We start from the raw sequence: 24,002 nt of genomic DNA on the forward strand, positions 1-24,002 counted from the left end.
TAAAAATTTACCCAAACAAAAACATGCCCCATGAAATTTCATTGATTTTGAAATGCATGTTTTTTCCCTAATTAAAGATCTATCAAGTTAGGAAATGCTTTGCAATCAGGAATTTCTTACAATTTTAATTGGCAGTCACTTTAAGCCTTTCAGTAGCATATAAAACTAGTAATGCCTTTCATAATCAAATCACTTCTAAGAGTGAATGAAATGCAGTTAGGGAATCTAAGCATTTTTTCTAAAGGTTAGGCATTTGACAAATGACCAAATTTTAGTTCTAAATTAGCTAAATGTTGGGAAAAGATGGCAGCCAGCTAATGGCAATCCCAGCTGTCAGTTCAAAAGTCCTACTCCCTTATATACTCCCGCCAGTTAAGTATACCCAAATTTCCAAAAGCATTTCAAATTTCTCCCAGTCATCTGAAAAAAAAAGTAGTAAATCAAGGCAGTCTGTTACAAAGCGGAACTAGATCACTATCACAATATCCATGAGACATTCAAGAATTTGGGTATATGAGCTCAGATGCAAGTATCTAGCTAGATTATGAAGATACTATAAATCTGCACAATTCATTAGGTACAAAGCAATTTCACATCAATCGTCTCATTTAATCCCTTTGATATCCCAAGAATTAGAAAGGGAAGTCATTATCTATATTATACATGATAGAGTTAAAAACCTTGTACAAGATGAGGGAGCCCAAGTTTTATTAAGAGTATAGAGAGTAAAAAGCAGCAGAAAAAAATTTAGAACCAGTCTTCTAACTCAAAACTCTTTCTCCTCTACTACCACAAAAAAAAATTTTAGTCAATAGTTTTCAAGAGAAAAATTTCAGCAGGTAATAATTACAAGCCAGGTAAAAACACAATTATAGCATACTGTTTAGAAAATACTTTGAAGGATCACACATATACAGTACAGTACACTAACATTATGGGCATTTACTCAATAAATTTTAAGTATGTCTACACTTAAGTAGCCATCATCCAAGACACCTGTGTGGTTTACTCAGTTAAGCATCTGCCTTCAGGTCAGGTCATAATCCCAAGGTCCTGGAATTGAGTCCCGCATCAGGCTCCTTGCTTGGAAGGGAGCCTGCTTCTCCCTCTGCCTGCTGCTCCCCCTGCTTGTGTACTCTCTCTCTGACAAATAAAGAGAGTGACTAAACAAACAAACAAACAAACAAACAAATAAATAGTAAAATAAATAAATAAAATCTTTAAAAAACACATTAAAGAAAATAAAAAGTAACCACTATCCACAGGCAAGATATAGAACACTTCCAGCCGCCCTGAAGGCTTCCTTATACCCTTAACCTACAATAATAATGCCCAAGGTTAGTATTTTTACCTTGTCAGTATGATTAATCTGATCCATTTTTGAATTTTGGATAAACAGATATATACAGAGTATATACAGCATATACTCTTTTGCTCATTGAAATCTACCCATTTACTGTGTTCAGCAGCCACCTAAAGTATTCCATTGTATCAAATACCACACTGTATTTATCAATTCTATTGGGTCACTTCTATTTTGGCGCTATTACAAATGCTCATGAATACTTGGATATATTTCTCTGGGGTAAGTGAAACATAGGAGAACTGCTGAGTCATAGGGAAGGCTCAGCTTAATTAAGAAGTTGATATAGCCAGCTTCCTAAAGTAGTTATACCAATTTACAACCCACCAACAATGTTGCTCTACATCTTTACCAACACTGGGTGGTATTAGTCTTAAATTTTAGCTGTTTTATTGGGTGTATGGTGGTATTCAATGAGACTTCTATTTGCTTTATCCTGGTAACTGATGTTGAATATCTTTTCATGTGCTTAATAGGTCATTTAGAAATCCTTTTTTGTGAAGTTCATTTGGACCATCTCTTAAAAAACTGATCTGTAGAAATTCCATGTCCCAAATAAATATTTTGTTGGAGCCATGTATTAAAAGTATTTTTTCCCAGTTTATGGACTGCCTTTTCTCTCCCTCATGCTTTCTTTTGATGAAGTTCCTTAAAGATCTATTTATTTATTTGAGTGGGGGAGTGACCATGGAAGGGGGAGGTGGGGAGGAATAGAGGGAAGGAAAGAGAATCTCCAGCAGACTCCCTGATGGGCTCTAAATCATGACCCTGATATCTTGACCTGAGCTGAAATCAAGAGTCAGACGCTTAACCCACTGAGCGACTCAAGTACCCCAGTAAGTTCCTTATTTTAATACATTTAAATCCATCTTAGTTAATTTTAATCAATCTTTTTTGGTCACTGTGTTTTACATCTTGTTCAAGAAATTTTTGCCTCCTTTAAAGATCATTCCTTATGTTTCCTTCTAGATTCTTTAATGTTTTCTCACCTATCTTATTTGATAATCCTTTATTTTGTGTCTGGTTTGAGGTAAACATCAAGTTTCATTTTTATCCACCCAGATATCCAACTGATTTAGCACCTTTTATTGTAAAAATCACCTTTTCTCCACAGAACTGCAGGGGTAGTGTTGTAGAAAAATCAGGTGACCATATACACGAATGGGTCTATTTCTGTAAACTCCATACAGTCCCATTAACCTGTTTATGTTTATATCAGTACTACACTGTCTTAATTATTGTAGCTTTTTATAAAGTGTTGGTATCTGGTAATAAAAGCATTCCAACTCTGCTAAGATTGCCTTTGCTAATCTAGGTCATTTTGTATTTCAAATGTGTTTTTAAATTGGCTTTTCTTGGGCGCCTGGGTGGCTCAGTGGGTTAAGCCTCTGCCAGAGTCCTGGGATCTAGCCCCGCATAAGGCTCTCTGCTCAGCAGGGAGCCTGCTTCCCCTCCTCTCTCTGCCTACTTGTGATCTCTGTCAAATAAATAAAATCTTAAAAAAAAAAACTGCCTTTAAAAATAAACAAACAAATAAATAAACAAATAGGCTTTTCTATTTCCCCACACCCCAACTTGTGGGGGTTTTAATTGGGAATAAATACAGTTCAGGGAGAATTATCTTAACAATTTTGAGTCTTCCAATCCATAAACATGGTATCTCTTTTACTTAGGTTGTCATTTGTTTCTCTCAGCAATGTTTTGTAGTGTTTATGTAGTAGTCTTGCACATTTTCATTAAACTGAGCTAAGGGGGCACTGCTGTGTAAACATGGTTTCTTATTTCATTTTCTAATTGTTTGATATTAGTATCAATTTCACTGATTTTTGAATACTGACTTTGTTTCCTATTCTAACAGTCTGAAGATCTCTGGATTTGCCAAGTATACAATCATATCATCTGTGAAGGCAGTTTTACTTCTTTTCCAATTTTTGTATCTTTTCTTTTTCTTCACTGAATTGGCTAGGACCTCCATGACAATGTTGAAAAACTGTGCTAATAGTCTTCTTTGTCTTGTTCCTGAACTTAGAGGAAAGGGCATTCAATATTTCACCATTATGATAGCTACAGTTTTGTACATACTCTAGTTTGCTAAGAATTTTTATCAGGAAAGGTGTTTAAATTTATCAAATACTATATATTCTCATCTATTGAGATAATCATATAATCCCCCATCTTACTCTATTAACATGATTTATATTGAGTATTTAGCTTCCTTTTGATTCCAAGAATAAACCCACCAAATTATGACATTATCTTTTTTATTGTAAGATTCAATTTGCTAATATTTTGCTCATGATTTCTGTGGCTATATTTATGAGACAGTGGCTGGTCATTTCCTTTCCTTCCTATCTGTCAGATTTGGGTATTAGGGCTGTGATTTAAAACAAAACAAAACAAAAAAACAACAAGTTGGGAAGTGTTCTTTTTCTGTTTTCTGTGACAGACTATATAAAATTGACCTAATTTCTTCTTTAAATGTTTAGGTCAGTAGTGAAATCAAAAGGACACAGAATTTTCTTTTTGAGAAGTATTTCAAGTATAAATTAATTTTAACATATGTAAGACTATTCAGATTTTCTATTACTTGTGTCAGTTTTGCCAAAGTGAGTTTTTCATCTCAACTATAAAATTTATTAGCCTTGTTTAAAAAATCTTTTGTCCTTTAAAATACATAAGTATAATTTTTCTTTAAACCACTTGAGGATAGACTGTATATATACATCATGCTCCCTTATCAGTGTATTACTTCCTAAGAAAATTCTCTTACATACAGCACAGAATAAGTTATCAGATTCAGGGAATTTAACACTGATATAAATCTTCAATGTGAAAAATAGACTACAATTTTAATAACTGTCTTAATCATGTCCTTTATAGCATTTTCTTTGGCTCTTGCACAGAATTCAAGCCAGGATTACATTATTGCTTTCAGTTGTTCCATGTCTTTACTCTCCATTACTAATCATGTCTCCTGTATCTTTTTTGATATTGGTAATTTGTTTTCTATTTTGTACATTATTAGTATTTCTAGGAGGTTTTTCATAATATTAATCTCTCAACAACTTTATTTTTAAAAAATTATACATCTGCTTTTCATTTGATTCATTACATTTGATTTCTTTTCTTTTTTTTTTTTTTAAGATTTTATTTCTGTATTTGACAGAGAGAGATCATAAGTAGGCAGAGAGGCAGGCAGAGAGAGGGGGGGGGGAAGGACTCGGAGCAGAGTCCGATGCGGGACTCGATCTCAGGACCCTGAGATCATGACCTGAGCCGAAGGCAGTGGCTTAATCCACTGAGCCACCCAGGCGCCCCTACATTTGATTTCTGCTCTTATCTTTATTATATAGCTTTCCTTCTACTTTTTAGGGGGTTATATTTGCTTATTCTTCCATTGTCCTGAAATAGAAGTTTAATATACAGACTCCCCCCCCACCCCCCCCCACACAGAGCTATAGATATCCCTCTAAGGATTGCTTTTGGTGCAATTGCACAAATCTGACACGTATTTCGTTATTATTCAGGTCAACATATTTTATAATTTTTAACTGTTATTTCTTTGTTAGCCAGTAAGATGTGTAAAAAGACACTGCTTATTTCTAAATATTTGAGAATTTTCCAGTTATTTGCTACTGGTTTCTAGTTTATCATTAGTGAAATCAGAGAATCTGAGACCTTGTTTCTTTCAAATTTACTGAGATTTGCTTCGTGGTATATGATATGGCATATTTTAGTAAATGTATCATACGTGTATTTTTTTAAAGATTTTATTTGACAGAGAGAGAGATCACAAGTAGGCAGAGAGGCAGGCAGAGGGGGGCAGGGGGAAGCAGGCTCCCCGCCAAGCAGAGAGCCCAATACGGGACTCCATCCCAGGACCCTGAGATCATGACCCTAGCTGAAGGCAGAGGCCTAACCCACTGAGCCACCCAGGTGCCTGATGTTCCATACATATTATCTGAAAAGTGTGTATATCCTGTAGTTGTTGGGTAAAGTGTTCTATGTGTGTCAATTAGGTCAAGTTTATGGTGTTGTTTAAATCGACTAGATCCTTGATGATCTTCTTCCTTTGTTTTATTAGTTACTAAGAAAGGGGGATATCTACATGCTTGTGGTTTTGTCTATTCTAACCTTTTGGTTCTATCAACTTTTCCTTTTTTGTGTTTTAGATCTATAAAATTAAATACCTAAAAAATTTAAGATTGTTTTATCTTCCTGCTGAATTCATTCTTTTTACATTAATCAATACCCTTCTTTACCTCTAGTGATACTTCTTGCATTACTTACTATTGCTGACATATACAGCCATATATAGCCAACGAGGCTTCTTTTGGTTAATATGTGTATGATGTATTTTTCCCACTCTTGTACTTACTCATCTGTACCCTTAAATTTAAAATATGTCCCTTGTACGTAGTAGAATTGGTGCTCTGGGCTTTGTCTTGACTATTTACTCCTTTCTTATTTACTGTAATTACGGACAAAGTTGAGTTAAGGTCTACCACCCTGTCACTTGCTTTGTTATCACATGTTCTTCATTCCTTTATTTCTCTTTTCTTGCATTTCTTTGGAATAATCAATTATCTTTAATTATTCCATTTTCTCCTCTACTAGCTTTTTAGTTACATATTCTTTTTCTTTTGGCAGTTACTCTAGAGATGACAAATGTTATTTAAAAAAAAAAAGATTTTATTTATTTGACAGAGAGACAGACAACTAGAGAGTGAACACAAGCAAGGGGAGTGGGAGAGGGAGAAGTAGGCCTCCCACTGAGCAGGAAGCCCATGTGGGGCTCCATCTAGTCGCAGGGATCATGACCTGAGCAGAAGGCAGATGCTTAATGACTGAGCCACCCAGCCGCCCCAACAAATGTATTTTTGACTGAGTTATCACTTTCTAGCTTTTTGTTCTATAGTTGTCCTACATTGCTTCCACACATTTGAAACCTTTCAAGCCATAATTATTTTAAATAGTATTAATATATATTTACACATATTTATCCTTATTGTTGTTCATTTATTTCTGCAGTTCTGTTCTGGGATTTTGTTTCATCATGAATTTTAATACTTTCTAGTACCAGTCCAAATCAATACATTTTCTCAACATTTGTGTCTTCATTTTGCCTTCAATTTTGAAGGACATGCTCAGTATATTTAGAATTCTAGGCAGCGTTCTTTCCTTTCCTTCAGCAGACTGAGAGGCTTTTCTATTGTTATCTGGTGTCTATAGTTCCAAGTGATGTATCAACCATCATTGCTCTCCTAAAGGTACTGACTTATCTCCTCTGGCAGCTTTTAAGATATTCTTTTTCTTGATTTTTAACAGTTAAGTCTATGATGGGTCTCAACAAGGTTTTATTTGTATTTTTGCTACCAGAATCCACAGAGCTTCTTTAATCTGTGTTTTGGTGTCTTGATCAGTTTTGGAAAAACCTTGGTCAGTATTACCTCCAGACTGTATTTCCTTTCCTCCTGGGACTCCCCCATTATGCATGCTAAGCCTTTCAACTATCTCCTGCTTTACTTCCCCTCCATTTTTTTCTCAGCACTATATAATTTCTATACAACTTTTTTTTTCTAGCTTACTACTGCCTGTTTCTAGTGTGCTAACAAGCCCAACTCTCAAATTCTCATTTTTAGCTCATGTATTTTCTTAGTTGTAAAGTTTCCAGGACTGTGGTAAAATTTTCCATCACTTCTTATCTTGAGCATATTAAATCAGTTACAGTCCCTCAGTAATAATTCTAACATCCGAATTATCAATGGATTTGTTCCCTTTTTTCCTCTTGATTTTTGGTCAGTTAAGCCTGTCAGCAATGTCCTGTACATTTTGCTGAATGAATGAAAACTGTGTAAGTTCTAGATGACAATCTTCTTTTTAGCAGCAGTAGGTAGAGTGACAATGATTTACATTTTCTTAAGGGCTATGGTCAATCTGAAGGAATGGCCATGATGGGGTATCAACAGAAACCTCAGAGTGTAATATAGCCTAACTTGGCAGTCTTCAATTTTTACCTCTGCCACTAGGGTAATACTGGAATCTCTACCCAGAATTTTAGCTTTCCAGTTACTGTTTTCTTCCGGGTTTCTTAGAATCTTCTCTTGCACGTGTGTACCTTAAAAGTCAGTCAATGACTTCAGGAGGGCCAGACTACAGATTTTAGGGTTAGAGTTTATGTAATTCTCTCCTCTTTCAGATTTATGTATCAACTGTTTTAATGACTTCAGACATCCATCTCTCCTCTAATCCAGTAAAAGTGCCGCTTTTTGTTTGGGATCTATTCCCCTATACCTCCAGGATAAAAGCCAGAGTGACTGCTGAGCTTACTGGTGCTTATCTTTTCTCAAAGATTGAAACCCTCAAACATTTCCTAGGTTGGTTGCTCAAGTAAATATAGAAAAGGACACAAAATATGATTAGTGGCCACACATTAGATTCAAATGATTATATATAAAGAAATTTAAAGAATACCTTGCAAAGGCCTAAACACTATGGGCCCTAACCCAATATTTTACCAGTCCTAATTCAATCAGTCACACTATTTTGGTGGGAGCATTAAAATCTCCTCCTGATCGGTAATCTTTCTGCAAAATCACATTTACATCAGGAAAGGGGGAAAACACGAAGATCCAAGGATCAAATCCAGCCCAATGCCTGGTTTTGTGAGCTGTTATTTTTTTTTTTAAATGGAGAAAAGGCATAAAAATTATATAACATTTCAGTGTCCACATATAGTATTTTACTGGAACAGAACAACTCTTGTTATTTTTTTTTCTTCTTCTCACCGTTATGTATTATCTATGGGCACTTTTGTCATACAATGGCAGAGTACATTAGTTACAATGGGAGACTCGGAGACTGAGCATTCCCCCACTTCACACCGCTTATGGTACTACAAATTTCAGAGATACAGTAATAACTCAAAAGTGTCTTCAGTGTCATGCTTGTTGCTGTATTGCAATATTTTGCTTTTAGTACTGCAACATTCTGATTTTATTACAGTGCATCCTCATCATGTCAAATCAGAAAAATAGAATGCAAATGTTACACTTTTAAAGCACACTGGAGTGTGGATTATTTTGTTACTGAATTAGATGGCTACCCATTGTATTTGTAATATTACAACTGTGCTTAAAAATATGTACATATGTATGTTCACATTACCAGAATAAGCACTCATCACAACATCCCCATTTCACCAGAAAGCAACAATCAGAAAAATTTAAAAATTTTAAACAGAATCTCATCAAAGCAGAATCTCTTCACAAAAATAAAAATGAGACTGCAACCAAAGTGAAGTTTCTAACTGGCTCATGTGTTAGCAAGAGAGAAAAGCCATTTACTAATGGTGAGTTAATGAAATCAGGTTTGATTGGAAAAGCCAAAGAAATATGTCCCAAGACAATAAACTTATTTAAGACTATTAACCTTTCTTTAAAAACAGTTCTTGAAATGTTGAGGACAATGACAGCAACATCAATAACCAGTCAAAAAAACACACAAAAACAAAAACAAAAAAACAAAACAAAGCATTTTCAGTGGTCTTCTTTGGCTCTTGGGGAGTTCACAGATATTACCAATACTTATCTGTATCTTATTCGGGGAGCCAATACTGAATTAAGTGACTGAAGTTAGCATCTATGAATTGTCTCTTTGGAACTACAGGCAAAAATTATTTTCAAGAGAAAAGCCTGGGTGGCTCAGTTGGTTAGTGTCTGCCTTGGGCTCAGGTCATGATTCCAGGGTCCTGGGATCAAGCCCCACATCCGGCTCCTCGCTCAGCGGAGAACCTCCTTCTCCCTCTGTCTGCTGCTCCTCTCTGTTTGTGCTCTCTCTTGCTCTCTCTCTGACAAATAAATAAGGTAAAAAAAAAAAGGTAAAAAAAACCCTTTTTTTCAAGAAGCCAAGAAAAAAACAAAACAAAAAGTGATGGTGGCAAAAATACAAATGGAACTCAAAAAAACCTAGTTGGACAATTTTACAAAGCTTATGAAAATTTAAGGTGTCTATAGTCTATGAAGCAATTGATCAGCAGAACGGCATTCAATTTTTTGTTTTTGTTTTTTAGGGGGGAGAGGCAGAGGGTGAAGCAGAGAGAATTTTAAGCAGGCTCCCAGCCCAGTGCAGGGCTTGGATCTCATGACCCTGAGATCATTGCCTGAGCCAAAATTGACTTAACTGAATGAGCCACCCAAGTGTCCCAAGAGAAAGATATTTTAATTGATCAGGTATTGTTGAACCAGTGGTATCACTAGTGAATGTCAGTAATGTTCATGAACTTAACCACTCTCAGTTCCATGGCTATTTGTCAGAAATAAAAACTGAGTATCTTTTTTTTTTTTTTTAAAGATTTTATTTATTTATTTGACAGAGAGAAATCACAAGCAGATGGAGAGGCAGAGAGAGAGAGAGAGGGAAGCAGGCTCCCCGCCAAGCGGAGAGCCCTATGCGGGACTCGATCCCAGGACCCTGAGATCATGACCTGAGCCGAAGGCAGCGGCTTAACCCACTGAGCCACCCAGGCGCCCAAAAACTGAGTATCTTGAATTGCCTCACCACACAGCAGTATGATGGCCTAATAGTGACAGCTTTATTTTAATTTTTTTGAGCTCAGGGCCAATACTGAAATTTTTTTGAATGACAATAATCACTATCACTACTACAGGGAGTTTTATAAACTAAGATTTTGTTGCAAACCTGATGGTGTTTCCTAATAATTCAATATAAAATGTAAGGCAAAAAATACTTACACGCAAAACATATACTGTGGTAAGTCATTTTGATAACTAATGCTGCCTGAATCACAAGCAAATGTCAAAGCTGCTTTATACACTCCCAGTGCTGTCAAAAGTAAAAACAGGATATTCATTTCCTCATAGATTTGCAATGAATATATTTTCTAAGCTCAAACCACAGTTCTAACAACATTCTTTAGATCTCAATGCTAGTGGAAAATATATCAACATCTATTTAACTGTGTAGTTGAGCTTCTACCTAGCCCTCTAGTGGAACTGATTAGTGTGCAATATGATGACATGCTAAAAGGCAAGTATCAAGAGGGGAGTAATAGAATTCTATCAACGCTTTCCAAATGATGACTAAAATCATTAACTAAAATCATATGTTTGTGGACTGATATCAGTACTTGGCAGTACCTATCTGTGTTAAAAGATACCTTCCAAGATGAAATACGAAGATCTTATTACAGATCAGCATTAACAGATGAACACTTGCAATCGAACCTCAATTAAACAAGATACAATCTTCTCCCAAAAGAAATCCGCTCTTCCTATGATTACACAAATTATACTCGTTATATTTCAAATTTCATATTTGCGTAAAAACTTTTTCAATTCAGGTCTTTTAAGTTACAAATGGTATGTGAAATACAGGTGGTTTTTATGCGTAGTTTGTATAAATTAAATTTTATGTTTCAATAACCATGTGCTATTTTTTTCCAGCAAGTTCTAATAATTGTCTTCTCTAAGATAGAAAGGATGCCAGGAAAAAAGAAGCAACCCCACTACTATCATGTTTGCCCCACGAAATCTTAGTAATCTTCATTAACCTTTAATATTTTAATTCACACTTACTCTACCCTACCCTGTCCCCTCCAAATTACTCAAGGATATATATAAATCAAAAGCAAAGTTAACTTAAATCCAGACCTCTTAAATTTCCCAAATTTTTTTCCCGTAGGACGAAATGGTAATTTCACCATTATTTAGCACGTAAGTCTCCCTTTAAGCCACAAAAAGTAAAAAAATTTAAAAAAGTAAAATTTTCACAAGTGGCTAAAATGTGGAATTTGGGTTTTAAGTGAATGAATTCGGCAGCTGTCATAATTTCAATTGAAGTCTCCTGATAGGAATAATTAATGTGGCCTTCAGGAGCTCTGTGCAATACCTCAAACTGTACTACTGTGTATATACATGAACATATTTTTCTGAGAAGGCCTATGGCTTTCATGAATTCTCAACAGGGTCTGTGAATAACCGTAAGTTAAAGAAGGATTCCAGATACACTGGTAAACAAATAATGAGAAAAAAATAAAGAAAAGTAACAGACATAGGTGAGAGCCAGATGTTTCAGGAACACAGATAGAGTACCCTAGCTCTATAGGATCAAAGTGTTATTCCCCTTTTCTACCACACTGACAACTGCATGGTACAAAATAATGGTGGACAAAACTGCTAGCACCTTGGTACAAACCAAAGCAGTGGCGCCAAACCGTAGTGGTAGTCGTGACGGCGTTCACTGCCATGCACTTTTCAGTGAAACAAAAAGTCCGGTTTCACTGAAGAATGCCCTCAAGTAATAAAAATTACCAGTTTTATTAAATCTCCACTGCTGAGTATGTCTTTTTAATATTCTGTATAATGAAATGGAAAGTATCCCTGAGCATTTCTGCTACATACCAAAGTGCAATGGAGGTCTTCAAGAAAAGCACTAGTGTGACTGTTTTAGCTCCAAGCCAATCTAGCCACATTTTTCAGAGAAGATCTTTATCGTAAAGCACAACTGACAAACTATAGTTATTTACACTTAGATATTTAACAGATACTCTTGAAAATGAACAAAGTGAGCCTGTCATATCAAGGGAAGCAAGTGACAGCATTTGTGTTAATGATAAAACCCAAGCTTTCAAGTGAAAATTAAAATTTTGGAAACCTTGTACCTAATCCCATGAATCTGACAGCTTCTCCATACTTAAAGACTCTTCAGGTATCTTGTAGTATTAACAATTATGATTTTTTAAATACTGTGTCAGATGTGTCAACGTTTGAACATCTGAATAACTTGGTTTAGCTGGTATTTCCAAATGACCAATGCATGCGACAAAGAATGTGTAAGATACATTTAAAGTGCAAGATCACTGGATTTTCATGTAAAGTAACAAAAAAACTCACCGATATTTCAGATTCCACATTACAACTAAGCTTTAAGAAATTACCACTTGTTGATTTTTAATATAACATGAAAGAAATACCCGCAATGATCTAAAAAGACTACTACTAAAATACTCCTTCATTTTCCAACCCCGTACCTGTATAATTAACTCCTATAAAGCCAGACATTAGAGAGATTTAGTTATCACTATTTTTGTTTTTTTAAAAAGCATTATTTATGCTAATATGTAATGGGTTATTATTTATGAGTGCATTAAAAAATAGATATTTTAACATTGTTTTATTTCTAATACAGTACTCATTAAGCCACATAAATAAAAGCTCTTGTCCTCTATTCTTTTTAGTAGTATAAAGTGGTCCCTGGACTCAAAAAGTTTGAAACCCACTGGTTTAGTCCCTAGCTAAAAGAAGGCATACAACAAATCTTCTTAAATTACCTTTCACCACCGTGTTCTGCCTAGAAGTATCTCTGTCCCTCAACACCAACACTAGTATGCCAAACCAGATTACAAACTCTGGATGACGGAAATAGGAAAGAAATGTTTTACACATACATACACATATATGACAAAGGTGGCTGTATGCAATTAACATAATATAGAGGACAAAATAAATGTTAGATCCTCACACAGAGTAGTCTTCTCAAAAATTACTATGAGGCATGTTCAGGGCTCAGCAGTACAATAAGTCCTCTATTACCTCTTTCTCAGTTCAGGTTTATACTAGTAACCACAGCTAACTCTCTGAATTTTTATTATGTACCATGAATTGTTCAAAGTGATTTATCTGTTCAGTCTCTAAAGATATATTATGGAAGTAGATATTTAATACCATCCCCAATATGCAGAAGAAACTAAGCCAGGGTTAAAATTAAAATACATGCAGAACCTGTACCCTAAACCAGTATAAACATGACCTCCCACTGTATCAATACTAATGTATCTTGAGCAAATACATAACTGAGTGAACATCTGATTATCATTCAGGATTAGCTACTGCAGTTAAGGCCCAATATTCATAAAATACATTCCTTATGGTCACTGTATAATATAATCTTTCTCTCTCTCAGAAGCCTCGTCATTTTCTCTGATTACTTTGGTTCAATTATTTAATATTCAAATAACATAGTTGAAACCTACAGTTACCTATGAAGTTTCCTTCTCAATTTACTAACTGAAATAAAAACTCGGTATAACTGAATTATAACATTCAAGAAAGCTATATAATAGATGTCCTTAAACTTGATTTCTCTCAATCTTGAAAACAGTAGGTAAAACTAGGGGAAAAGTTAAAGTGGTGTTAGACAAATACTCAAAGCAAGAAAATGCTTTGGTCAACCTCTGATTGACTAGATGGGGAACTTAGGGATATTCTGATGAACATTCTGGGAATGAAATTCCCTTACGGTGAAATAAACTGTATCAAAACCTCCAAATTACACAGTGTTGGCACATAATCACGATCCTAGGGCAATGTTCCTACAATTAGATAAAGACCTCTTACTTGTCCTTGCACAGATGGAGGTAAATTTGGGAAAGTAGAAAGAGCCCTGAGGCCAGGGATTTTCAGGAAGATATATACACCCTCAAAAATCACTCTGCTAGACATGTGAACAGAGTAAAGGCAGAATAAAGGGCCATTGTCACTGTCCTTTTACTACTTTTTTCTACTGCATTACAAGTATCCACCTAGTCCAGGGACTGAATTCTTCCATCACTAGGAAAAGACTGGCTACTGGTTATTTATACTTGCTTGACTTCAGAATGAGTTTCTGTATTTTTATTCTTCTACCTCTAAGTGAAGAATAAAGACAATTTCCACTAAAGCATTTTCAATTTTATCTAACAGATGGAAAGCCTCTGTTGTATGGTGTATTTCAAAAAATGAGGTATAAAAAAAAATTGCATTCCACCTATTAATAACCAAGACTTTGAAGGCAATCCAATTCAATCCTGGGGAAAGGTTGAGGGTGTACAAGAAAAGAGATGGGACCCCGATGACTTTCTTCTTCCTATATTCACTGATCCTCTATGTTTCCAGGGAAAGTAGGCCTTGAAAGGGTTACTTACAGCTGCTAGAAGGGCAGTGACTTTTTTGCCAGGGTATAAATTTGTATCCACTCAAAATTAAATTCTAAAAAATTCAACTGAGAATTCCCATCATCTACTGCCACACCACTGCTAAACCTACTGCATTTACAAACCATTTCTTCTCTTTGCATCCCTATATTCCAAGTCTTCCAGGATAACCTTTGTTTCAGAAATACTTAAATGATTTAAGTTATTATTTCTAGATATCTCAACATATATGACAATATTATTCTACCTCTGTTAGAATTGAGGACACATGCCTCCGAATGTCAACACCATTAAATAGTAAACATGGAAAGTAAGATAGTAGAGGGGGAAAAAAGCCCACTAGATACAATTTGCTATCTTCCCCTTAATCCTAAATTTTAATATATAATCCTAGCTCTAGATTCAGATGTAAACAGATTTCTAAATCCTAATGAATTTAAATCTTGGATTTAATTATTTATCAGAAAAGCTCCAGCTCTGCACTCAAATAACAAAATGAAAACAGACCTAATTTCCGCATCAGTTTTTAAAAATGTTTCTCCTTTATATATCCTCTACCTTCTTATCCAGGAAGAAGCAACAGGAGAGAGAAAGTATTCCTCAGATGATCTTCCCTACTCCCCAAACTGCTCTTTTCTAACAGACCTGGCTTTGGATCTATACACAACAATTTCCCTGAGGAAGCTGAGGTTGCCAGGAGCAGCTAGACTAGCACTTCCTTCAAATCATCTAAACTTTAGATTTCTGGTTCATAATTAAACAACTTAATTTCGGGGGGGGGAGGGGCTTTAAACAGTCTGGCAGTTCCTCAAAAGGCAAACATATAGGCTTACTGTATGACCCAACAATTCCATTCCTAGCTGTATACCCAAAAGAAGTGCCCACACAAAAACCTGTAGATATTACAGCAGTATTATTCACAATAGTCAAAAAGGGGAAACAATTCTAATATCTGCCAAGTGATGAATAAATAAAATGTGGTTTATTAATACAGTGGAATATCATTCATCCACAAAAGGAATGCAATACTGACACATGACACAATATGGATGAATTTTTAAAACATGAGAAGAAGCCAATCACAAGAGACCACATATTACATGTTTTTCATTTATATGAAATGTCTAGAACAGACAGAATCCTAGAAACACAGAAGAATAGTGGTTACCTAGTGCTAGGTGAAGGCTGAAAGGAAAAAAGGAGTGTTGGCTAATCACAACAGGGTTGTGTTTGAGGGTGGTGGTGGTGAAAATGTTCTAAAATTGTGGTGATGGCAGCACAGCTGTGACTATACTAAAAAACATTTAATTATACACTTTGAATAGGTGAATTACACAGTATACGAATTATATCTCAATAAAATTTTTATTTAAAAAGAGAGCTTTCAAGTGGTTTTATTAATCTATTTCATTTAAATCCATTCTTTCTTTTAACCTTCAAAAGGACATGTAAGGAAGCTTCTTATGTGCTTAGTCTGTCTCAGCCTAACAGAACTTTTAGAATATGATCCACAAGAAAGGAAATGATCAGTTTCACAAATTCAGGCATATATACAAAGTATATATACACATATGATATACATAACAACATATGATACATATAACAGGCATGTGTTAATTATCAACTGGTACAAACAAGTTGTTTTTTTTTTTTTAATTTTTATTTATTTATTTGAGAGAGAGAGAGAAGGAGAGAGCCAGCGAGCACAAGAAGGGAAGGGTCAGAAGGAGCAGCAGATTCCTTGCGGGGCACAAAGCCAAACAAGGGACTCTGTACTAGGACTCCTGGATCATGACCAGAGCCAAAGGCAGTCGCTTAACCAACTGAGCCACCCAGGTGCCCCAAACGAGTTTTAAACACCTGGATAAAGTTTGGTTGGGAACAGAGCTAGTGGGAAGCAGTTTCTCATCCTATCCTCTTCCCAAAGGCATCAATCTACTCAGTTCATTTCACCTCCTCCCAAAATAAACACAACATTTCTAATGTGAATAAAGTTTGCAAGGTGATTATGCTATACTCCCAATGCCATCCTAACTCCTTTTGGAATAATGATCAAAGTAAAAAGCTTTCACCGGGTTTTCTAGGACACCCAAAGGAACTAGATTTAATTTAAAGAACCAGTCAAGAGCACTATTATAAGCCACAAGAATGTGGTAACAGGGTCACTACAGGGGATAGCATGGCCAGCATCTTTGGCTTTTAGTACCAAGTAAAACCTAATCCTATACTGGAAGAATATGCACTATTCACACAATAAATAAGTACAGTGCTTTGCATTAAATGACGAAAATTTTTAAATGTTCTAAAGGCACTTTGAAATTACTACATATGCCCACTCAAAAAGCAAAAAACACAAAGCAACTTATAAAATATGGTCACTGAAAGTGTTACAGCTGATTGGCAATTTGATATAATGAAAAAAATCAAGAGCATGTTTTGGAATTACAACCAACATTTTAAAATGAGATGAAGTCCTGCTGATGTCCCCTAATGTGGAGGCATTCTGACCGAATTTTAACTTACATGTTTATTTAATACTTTAAAAAAAAAAAAAAAAAAACTAACTGTAGCTACACTGCTAGACAGCTTTACAAAATACCATCATTTCAATCTGAGTTAAATTTAATGAGCAAGTAACATCACTGAAAACCAAGGCAGATAAAAAAATTTTATTTGAAGAATAAAAGTAACTACTTTTTAGAAAATCCAAGTCTGTTCTGGATGTCTCTGAATAGGTCTAGATTTTGAAAGGGGAAAAGAAAAGGAGTCTGCAGAATTTAAGAATTCCAAGGAGGTACTGTCAAACTAAATATACCTCCTTGGATTAAGAAGTAAGTAATGAAACTCTACCGATGGGAGTGTGCTGAATATATGAACGGAGAGGAGGCTGGAAAAGCCCAGAAATTCGCTTTAGCCTGGGAGCTCCTTTTATTTTCTCTTTGGATTCCTGGTGACTAGCATAAAGCAGGTCAATAAATGCTTGCAAATTTCAAATGGGAAAAGTCTCCACTAGATTTCTCATTCCCAAAAAAAAAAAAAAAAAAAAAAAGGGTGTGGGAGGGGACATCATCCAAAACCAGAACCAATCATTTAATCTGAATTCACAAAACTAATGGAATCACTCCGCATATCCTTTTCCCTTCATATCTTTCTTCCAATAAACTTAATAAGCCACTAGTGAAGTTTCTGAGTATCATTAAAAAGAAAAAGGTGCATCTGACTCAAAAAATTAAAGATCAAACATTTAAAAACATCTCCTGTTTTATGCATATAAAGTATACAAATATGTAAGTATGAAAAATAAAAGGAAAGAAGTTGAGATGCAAACACCAGACTTTCAAAATACTTAAATTTACAAATCAAGCCTGGACTTTCCCCAAAGTTACCTAGACATTAAAGTTTCTAAGTGGCTTTCTTTCCCTCTTGGAACAATGCACAATTACAAAATACAATTTTTTTCATAATAAATATCTCACAGACCCAGCAAGATGTTCACAGCTGTTAAAGTCCAAGTCTTAAGCAGTGAACACTGACTACAGGCACCAGGGGGCCTCCCAGGAATAACTTGATAGTAAAGGAAAAGGTAAGAGTTCCTGGCAAAACTTTGCTTCTTATCCAGTCTTAAGACTGCTGCAAAGCTTTCACATCTGGAGCAAATAAACTGTAGTTTGTTACACAAGGGGCACACACTGAACTGATGAGATACCGAAACGTCCACTGAAAAAAGGAACTAGCTCGCTCCCCCCCAATACAATCTTCTTTGATGAATTTACAAATATAAGTATATACTGCGCTTTCCTGTTGTAAACAGTTACCTTCAGGTAATCTGAAGCAATAAATAAGTGCCTATGCACTCCAGAGAAGACTAAATTTTCTAAAAGGGTTATCTTCTTTTCTACACACTCAAAAAGCAGTTAGTGGTGATGCAAATTTTAGAGTAAAGGGATTCACGGATAGAACACTACGATTAACTCTGAATATTATCCCGGCCTCTCCATCTTTTCCTTTTCCCTCAATCCCCCACCCCAACATAAAACTGTTCAATAAAAACAGAACGACCCGGAAACTTCAAAAGCCGCAAAGACTTGTAAATGCCTTTTAAACCTAAGAGCGTTCACAATAGACCTTTTCTAAGTTTGTGCAGAAATTAAATCCCGCTCAAACCCGAAAGCTAAATGCCTTCAGCAAACGCGTTTACATATTTCTTCTTTCTCGAGTACATCTTCAGCTCGATCAAACACTTCTGTTTTACTCCTTCTTTTCCCAAGCCAAATAATAAATAGGTTCTCAACTCCCGCTAATGTTAACGTATCCTTAAACCGAGTTCGTCCCACAGCATCATGTAAAAATGCAGAAGACATCCAACAACTGTCTCAACGAGGTTTTTATAAAATTCACTCCCGGAACAAGAATCGGAGGCAGCCAAGGGCAATGCACAAAGAGAACAGAGAAGAAATACACGTTCCACGGACATACAATGCACCGAAGCTCGCATCCTCGCACCCTCCTTGGGAAGGGTCACCCAGCACCCTTGGGCTCCTCGCATCTCCCGGCCAGGGCGACGCCGTGACGGTCCCCGAGGGTCCGCGGGGACACTCTCCGCCGGGCCCGGCCGGGCCCCCCCACCCGCGGGGACAGCCCCTCTCTCCTTGCCTCCCACGGACCGTGTTCCTGGAGGCCGCTCCCCCCCGGCCAAGCAGCCTCTTCGCCCCCTCCTCTTGCTGCCGCCGCGGAGCGGGAACCGGGTCCCCTCGGGTTTCGGCGGCGGAGGGAGAGTGAGGGCTGAAGGGGGCGCCCCCTCCCCGCGGCCGGCCGGGCCCCGCACTCACCCTCCAGCAGTCGGGTGATGAGACTGTCCACGTTCAGCTCCCCGTCCGCCATCTTGTCGGCACCAGACGCTCCTTCCCGGCAGCGGGAACAAGGGCTTCACGGCGGCGGAGGCTGCGGCGACGGCTCGGCGCTCCCTCACCTACAAGTCACGCGGCGTTTCGACCCCGGTTCCAACTCCCCCTTTTCCCCGGGCCCTCCCCCCACCCCCTCCCCACCAAGTAGTGGAGCGCGCGTGCAGTCGGAGGCACACGCGAGAAATAAATAAATAAACAAGTGGAGCCCCCACGAACCGGGCCGCGTCAGACCCAGCCACCACCTCCTCCTCCTCCACGGCACCGCCCAACTCCGCAAAGCTCACCAGCGCCGCCGACGGCCCCACCCGCAGCGCCACTCACTGCACACCGCCCTTCCCCGCCACCGCGCCACGCAGCCCTGCGCGCAGGCGCACGGCGCACGCCTCCGCGGGCCCACCCCGCCGACAGCCCCGGCCTTCGCGCAATCGCACTGGACTCGGTTCTCCCGCCGCTGCCGCCGCTGCAGCCTTCGCGCAGGTGCGTCGCCCTCCCTCGCCACTCCCACTGCGCCGAATCGCCGCGGCGGCGCAGGCGCCCCAAGGCTGGCGGGCGTTTGCTGCGATGGGGAATCTCCCATTAAGCCGAGAGCGCGTAGGCAGTTCTGACCTTCCCGCTTCTCAGTCTCCCTGGCCGGCGCGCTCCGCAGGCAGCATTGTTGGGCCTTTCCCACCTCGTTTTTCTTTTCTTGGCTTCCTTCCCTAGTTTTGCAAGCAATTCTTCATGTTTCCGTTAAGCGGGAAACGTGGGCTACATTGTCCATCTTGGAAACCCAAGTTTATGTGTTTGTGTTTGGGAAGCCAGAAGGGGTTACTATGCTGGAAAAGTTTGACATTGCAAATAAGGGATTTTATATATCGTTCCACCAGGCTAGGTGCTCAAGTACCTGGATTTAATATTTTAAAGTGGGCTCTGGAACGGTCAGCAATAATATTTAACACGGGTACTGCTCTCTACCTTCTGTATCCTGCTTCCATACATCTTTCATTTCCGTCCACTATGTGCACACTATTTTCCCCCAGTGCCTTTTTGTTCTTACTTCCATTATATTGCTTAATCATCTTCCCTTGTAACTGTTTATGGATTTCCTACACTGGATTATAAGCTTCTACAAGGTAGACTCATCGATTATCTGGCACGTGGAAGAGAAGGACAAAGAAACATGGAGGTTCTGAAAGGTTGGTTGCCCAGCTGTTCTATGCACCACATAATTCTGCCTCTAAAAAGGCAGGAGGAAGAGTAGCATGCGAACAGTCTAGGCAAGCAAGAGTTTTTGGCCTGTCCTTAAAGGTGGTCAGATAAAGGTCTTTACTCACTCCTCAGGTATTTGTACAGAAACTCTCACAAGGCGCATTCCCAGGCTCAAGGCAGTGCTTTTCCACGCACACATCATGAATACTAGGTAACATTGAGATTCCTGTATTTGCTCTGGCACTGTTCTAAGGCTTCTACATTATCCTATTTAATCCTTAAATCAGCCCCGTGAGGTAGGTACCAGTCTCTCTACTTTGCGGGATTAATTGATGTACAGAATGATTAGATAGTAACCCCAAATTACACAAGTAACTAACAGATCTGGGATTCAAACCCAGGCACCTAGTGCCAGAGTTTGCACTCTTAACAATTGTGATATAGTCCCTCCTGGTATATGTAAGCTGAGTTGCTTAAATATGCATGTTCTATCTCACAAACTTGGAAAATAGAAATCATAGGGATTTCTTTTTGTTTTGTTGTTATTGTTGTTGTTTTGGAAGGCAAGGGAGGGCGCTTTGTCCAATCAAGTGCTTTATAATGGCCCAGATGACTTACAGAGCAAGGATTTCCTAATGCCTTTTTTTTCTTCTTCTAACTTTTCTTCGATTTTGGAATTTAGCTTGTACGTTGATGGTGAGCATAGAACAGGTGGTGATCCTGTCTGGAGTAGTTTTCACGGACTTTTATTGCCAGTTCATCTTGGGAGCTTTTAGGCATGAAGAAAGGGCTCATCGAATCCTTATTCTGTTAAAGAACATTTTTTATACCCTGTTTTATTCCAGAAGAAGGGATTTAGGGTAGCTTATGAAAATATACGCAGTAGAATAAATTAAAAATAAGTACAGAAAAAAAAAAACAGGACAAAAGAAAATAAACTGGGAAAGGTAAAATAAAGTCAGCAGTTTTGAATGCAAAGTGCATGGTGTAAGGTACTATTGGTTTGCTAGAGATAGGCCACAAAAATAATCCTAAGCTTTTTAGCAACCAGGGAAAGATCAGTTGCAAGTAGAGTAAGTATTCTAGCTTAGTTGGTACTGGGACTGGAATACACAAGCTGTGAATTTGGATGTCACTTTCCCAGATCTCTTCCATGAGCCTCTTAAAGAGTAATGCTTGGGAACAAGTAAGTGACTGCTTATCTTCCAGTTTTCATGGGGCACATGAATCCCATGAAAAAGAACTTTGAACCCTGGCCACAATTAGGGTTTAAATACATACAGGCATATTGAATGGACCAGGACACCCAAAAGAAATTCTATTACACAAGGAGAAAGTAAGCATCTGAAGAGAAATCACCACAAGTGGGGCAAAGAGAGGCCAGTCCCAGCAGAGTTGTGGGAGTCAGAAGGGACTAAAGAGTGGTCCTGAGTACTGCTTGCAGACATCCCCTCCTCCAGGTTTTCTAGTGCTTTGGAACCCTGGGAAGGAAAGGGCGAGTATAAAAATGAAAGAGCTAGGGGCACTTGGGTAGCTCAGTGGGTTAAAAATGAAAGAGCTGTATCTCTAGAGGTCCAGCCAACTTTTCTGTGGGATCTCCTTCCAAAAGAATTATATAAGAATTCAGATTCAGAATTCCTCAGGTTTTGAAGTTTAGCTGGTGCATATACTATATATTACTTAACACCCCAGTAACTTCTGGGGCAGCTCACTATAATCTGAAACATTATTTTTTTTTTAAGAAAATCATATGAATATTCACATCATGTAAGATAAATCAAACTACATTATGTCTCATATCAGTACAGGTCAGATTTGCCATTAAAGTAGCTCCCTCCCCTCCCCGCCCCTGCCGAAATAAAAATGTATGTATTGAAGGAAATTTGGAAAACAAAGATAAAATATAAAAATCACTTATAATTTCATCAGCTATAGATGAACACTTTCCTGTCTTATACCTGAATACAATCCTAGTTTATAAAATTGGGAAAATAAAATAAAATTGGGATCATGCCTCACTTCCATTTTATCTTTGTTAAATGAGTTTTGGTGCCACATTTATGTGAAACTTAGTTTTCAAAGTTTATTTGGATTTTAAAACATAGATAAGAGGGGCTTCTAAGGTGGTGTGGTTGGTTAAGTGTCTGACTCTTGATTTCGGCTCAGGTCATGATCTTGGGGTCATGGGATGGAGCCTCATGTAGGACTCTGCTCTCAGTGGAAAGTCTGCTTGAGATCCTTTCTCTATCTCCCTCTGCTCTTCCCACTGTTTGCACTCTCTCTCAGTCTCTCTCTCTTTTAAGTAAATCTTTTAAAAACGTAGATAAGAGATAGAAGACAGAGGAAGAGGTAAGAGGTGGAGATCTGGAGACTGGAGGAGACAATGCTGCAGGCAGTAGCAACACAGACAGTTGGAGCCACCATGAAGTTCAAGGGTAGGTGGCTACCAAGTTGAGAGAAACCCCATTTGGCAGATATTGACTCTAAGGAGACCCTTGATGTGAATATGAGCACTGTCCTATTGGCAGAATGGAGGTCATCAATTAGGGAAACCAGCAGCTTGGAAGAAGAGACCTGAGAAGGCTGCCAGCAATTTAACAGACATTGGTTGGACCAGGTACTGTGGTGGGCAGAAGCCCTGCAGAGCACCCACACCTGGAAGCTGGAAGACTTTAGAGCAGGGGACTGATACGTAGTGGTTCTGACTGCATGTTAGGAAATTGCTTCTCAGTCTTTCTGAACATGTGGCAGGACTCGGGAAAGGGATCATGGTAAGGTCCTGCTCCTTGTTAGATCAGGGTGCTTAATCTCACAGACCAAAGCACAAATGATTAGCTGGACTGCCAGTCCAGGGGAGCTTTAGATAGTGGTGTGCTGGCCCTGCTTGCACTGGCTTGTGAGAGTCAGTTGTTAAACTTTTCAGGAATTCTGCAAGCCAGTTGTTACACAGAGCCATTATTTTAAAATTTAATTTATAGACTGACAAATAAATTATACTAAAAACAAAGGTAATAATTACTCAAAAGTCATCATGTCCTATTTATTTTGCTACATTTCACTATTATGTGTAGTCTAGTGATTGTTTAAATTTATTGTATCTGTATGGGGAAATACTATGCAACGATATGCCACTGTGTATCTCTTGTCCAGTTCCATGTTCAGTGACATCACATTGGCCATGGTAGGAATATTTACACCAAGGGAATTAGCAAATACTGTGAATCTATATCTATTTCTGCCACATAGTTTGTTGTTAAACATTTACCAGTACACTACTGGGCTAGGGAGACATTTGGGTTATACATGACAATATCCTTGGGTAATTCCAGGAATGTCTGTGGAGGGAAATTAGACTTCCTGATATCAAGGGACTTGGGGAAATCATAATTTGGGGTATTAATAACATCATGATCTTATATGTACTTACTAACAGAAAATGCCTGGGACCCATCAGTTCCCATTAGACAAAGGCAGACCAGTGCTCAGAGGACCCCAACCATCACTATGCTGGGACCAGAGAGGTGTCCTTGTGGATTGTCCTCAAAGAAGGCACTTT

At 38.0% G+C, this 24,002-nt stretch overlaps 1 protein-coding gene across 2 annotated transcripts in view; it reads right to left on the reverse strand.

Moving 5' to 3' along the window:
• The window catches only part of PPP1CB (protein phosphatase 1 catalytic subunit beta), a 44,299-nt gene extending 24,606 nt beyond the window's left edge, over nt 1-19,693 (reverse strand). Inside the window, exons 1-2 of one of the 2 annotated variants that reach the window (XM_059188729.1) lie at nt 19,543-19,693; nt 19,184-19,323 (exon numbers count right to left, since the gene is read on the reverse strand). In XM_059188729.1, coding sequence (XP_059044712.1) covers nt 19,184-19,235 — 52 coding nt within the window. In that variant the 5' untranslated portion in view covers nt 19,236-19,323; nt 19,543-19,693. Of the gene's footprint in view, nt 1-19,183; nt 19,324-19,474 lie in introns of both variants that reach the window. The other variant, XM_059188730.1, reaches the window with a different exon arrangement.
• Nucleotides 19,694-24,002: the final 4,309 nt, after the last annotated feature.

Source organism: Mustela lutreola, chromosome 9, assembly GCF_030435805.1.
Source record: "Mustela lutreola isolate mMusLut2 chromosome 9, mMusLut2.pri, whole genome shotgun sequence".
Taxonomy (NCBI): domain Eukaryota; kingdom Metazoa; phylum Chordata; class Mammalia; order Carnivora; family Mustelidae; genus Mustela; species Mustela lutreola.